Source organism: Octopus bimaculoides, chromosome 14 (genome assembly GCF_001194135.2).
Source record: "Octopus bimaculoides isolate UCB-OBI-ISO-001 chromosome 14, ASM119413v2, whole genome shotgun sequence".
NCBI lineage: Eukaryota > Metazoa > Mollusca > Cephalopoda > Octopoda > Octopodidae > Octopus > Octopus bimaculoides.
The window spans coordinates 17,589,126-17,592,244 of NC_068994.1; the positions used below are offsets into that span (position 1 = coordinate 17,589,126).

The following is a 3,119-nucleotide window of genomic DNA, read 5'->3' on the forward strand; positions in this document are numbered from 1 at the left end:
ATATATAATTGCAGCGTGGAAGGTGTTTATAAGCCATTTAAAATAACACACAAAATCCGTCAGATTCACTTCAACATTTAAATTTAATTTGTCAAAATATTTTCGTCGCTTTGAGACCGCGACCTGTTCACTGACAAAATTCTGTCAAAGCGACGAAAATATTTTGACAAATTAAATTTAAATGTTGAAGTGAATCTAACGGTGTTTGTGTGTTACTTTAAATGGCTTATAAACACCTTCCACGCTGCAATTGTTTTCGTTCCAGCACACGATCTCAGATCAGGTCACTTGCTATGCAAGTGCATCTCCGTAATATATATATAATGTAATATAATATAAATCTGACTTGGTGTATAAACAAAATTCCATCTTTCCTGTTAATATACCGAGTCTAATTTTAAAAGTTGACATCGCAATCGCAATCACAACAAAAGTCGGTTAGGCCAAGATTATCACATCGAAAACGAGTATTCTAAAACAGCTAATGCACATTACTCGTTAAGAATATCATGGGCGGTGGGGAAAGTTATATAGATGTTCCTGATTATGTTTACATATAATGATAAAGTAAGTATCAACGAGATTTGCACCTGTCAAAACTATAGCCTTTTCACTTAGCTTGAAAACCTGTCTGCAAGAAATTATCATTAACATGAGTTCGAATTAGGTGACGAGCTGGCGGAATCGTTAGCACGCTAGAAACGTCTTAACGTTCTGAGTTCAAATTCCACCGAGGTCGACTTTGCCTTTCATCCTTTCGAAGTCGATAAAAGAAAGTACCAATCGAGATTGAAAGACAGAATGACCTCGGCAAAGATTGAACACAGAATGTACAAAAAAAAAAAAAAGCTTGTAAAAAAAAATGTCACCGAGCATTTTACCTGTTGCTCTAACGATTCTGTATGCTCGCCGCCTTAATTATTATTAGTTACAATGCATTTGGCAAAGGCACGTACATCACTACCTCTTATTTCCAGTCGAAAAACGATGTCAGTAATAGATATTTTGGAAAAGAAAAAACTTCGTTAATCAAATTAAAAAAAGAAAAATCTTACATGCATTGTTACAAAGTACGAAAACAACTTCAAACAAGTTTTTATTTAAGAGGTAAAATAAATACTATGAAAAATAAGTTCTTTCGTCTATTCTGAGGCATAACTACAGGGTTTTACCCCCCAGACTTTGGGAGGTCATAACTTTCAGAAAAATGAATTTTTTTAAATGAAATTTTCTACGCATATAGTATTAACTATGTAAAGTTATGACCTCTCAAAGTCTGGGGGGTAAAACCCTGTAGTTATGCCGTACTGAAATGTTTTAATTTGAAATGCTGCAATGACTATCATTTTTTATCTTTTTACATTTCTAATGTTTTTCTTTATTATTATTACCTTTTTATTTGCCCATCTGATGACTCAGATAAGTTAGCTGCAACAAGTTAATATATTATTGTGTCATCTGTTAAGAATAGATAATGTGCACAGATCCAACCAATTGGATGACGAAGCGGCAAATTCGAAAAAGAGAGAGAGAAAGAGACAACGTTATTACATTGCCTTCTTTACATAACAATTAATGTTTCTTGACCCATAATACAGCTAAAAGCCGGCTCTAGCTTAACTCCCCTTTCACACTATTTACTTCCAGCTCCTCAAATTCAAACTGACCAATTGTAAAGCTTGTTGAGCGTCACGTGACTCTATTACCTATTAGTTGAATGGATGGCGACGACGTTAACTGGCACCAAATTTAAAATTGCGAATATAAACGAAAATATGTCCGCGTAAGTTCGTCAAATTTCTCTCTTTTTTAATTTTTATATAGAATGATATAAACATCGAACTGTAAAAATTTATGTATCTCTGCTTTCTTGTCAAATGTAAAGAGAAACAATACCAAAATTACTGATGTTTTTTTCTTTTCGCTTACACAATATTCACGCGCTTCAAATATATATTTGTAAAAATGTGTTTGTATCTATTTGTATACTAGATAGTATTTTAACTCTTTCTCAGATTACTTTATTTTTGTTATTTATATATATTTGGTCACACTTCTCTCATTGACTATATAGTGAATAATTTGAACTGATTTAATTAGATATACCTCTGGAGTTCAATAATAACGATTTTTTGTTTTCAAACCGTTAAGTGGTGCAGTCTATTGACTTGGAGCTCCACTATTTTATACATATATAGTTCAAGGGCTGGAATATTTTTTACTTATGGATCCCTTTGGTTACTATTTTATTTTGGCGGACCCACATAGCCATTAAACGTTTATAGAAACTCCTTTCAAATATATATGCCCTTTTACACTTAGGTTGAACTATGTAAAATGTTAGAGAAAGAAACCTACCATTACTTACATCTAAAGTAAAAAAAGTTTTCAGGGGCCCTTAAAAAACTTGTGTGGGTACCCTATTTTATGTTGAAACCCCTTTACACCCCCGAAAAAGATATATGGACCCTCCGGGTTGAGAACCACTGATCTAGTTTAACTTTGATGTTAAAAATAAATAAAAATTATATCAACCTCTAACTACAATGTGTTGGAAGGAAATATGGCTGTTATTATTCCCTTGTTAGTTCATATAATAATCAGTATTAATTTGTGGTTAAATCAAACGACTACATTCTCTTGGTTTACTAAATTGGTAGACATTAAACGTTTTAACAAAATTCAAGGCCCGAGTACATAAGTACACTTAGGAATGGTTTAGAAAAATATCGCAAAAGAAATAAAACAAGTAAAGAATACACACACTCAGTGTTTAAAGTTAAGGTTAGGGTTTTTGTGACGCCGAAAACGAGTGGTGTATGTATTCTTTATTTCCACCTTGTGTGTAGCGTAGTTTTGAACTAGTTTCAAATGACCACAACTTGTTTCGATGCATAATCTTTAATCTGATACCATATCTCATTTAACTGATTAGCTTTTCTTTTCATATTGACACCTGACATTTTCGCTTTTCACATATACGGTATTCTTTTCTTTGGCTTTTTACACTTTCGTTTTACGCCCACAAAAGAAAAACCCCAGGTCGACCGGTTACAAATAAAAAACTAAATTTCCCTCAACAAATAGTAACGGTCAAGTTACCTCCTCCCCCCCCCCCC

General features: G+C 33.2%; 1 protein-coding gene across 2 annotated transcripts in view; it reads left to right on the plus strand.

Moving 5' to 3' along the window:
• Positions 1-1,635: 1,635 nt before the first annotated feature.
• LOC106880659 (protein regulator of cytokinesis 1) overlaps positions 1,636-3,119 on the plus strand; it is a 40,074-nt gene continuing 38,590 nt past the window's right edge. Inside the window, exon 1 of one of the 2 annotated variants that reach the window (XM_014930704.2) lies at positions 1,636-1,783. In XM_014930704.2, the coding sequence (XP_014786190.1) occupies positions 1,722-1,783 (62 nt within the window). In that variant the 5' untranslated portion in view covers positions 1,636-1,721. The remainder of the gene's footprint in view (positions 1,784-3,119) is intronic. The other variant, XM_014930705.1, reaches the window with a different exon arrangement.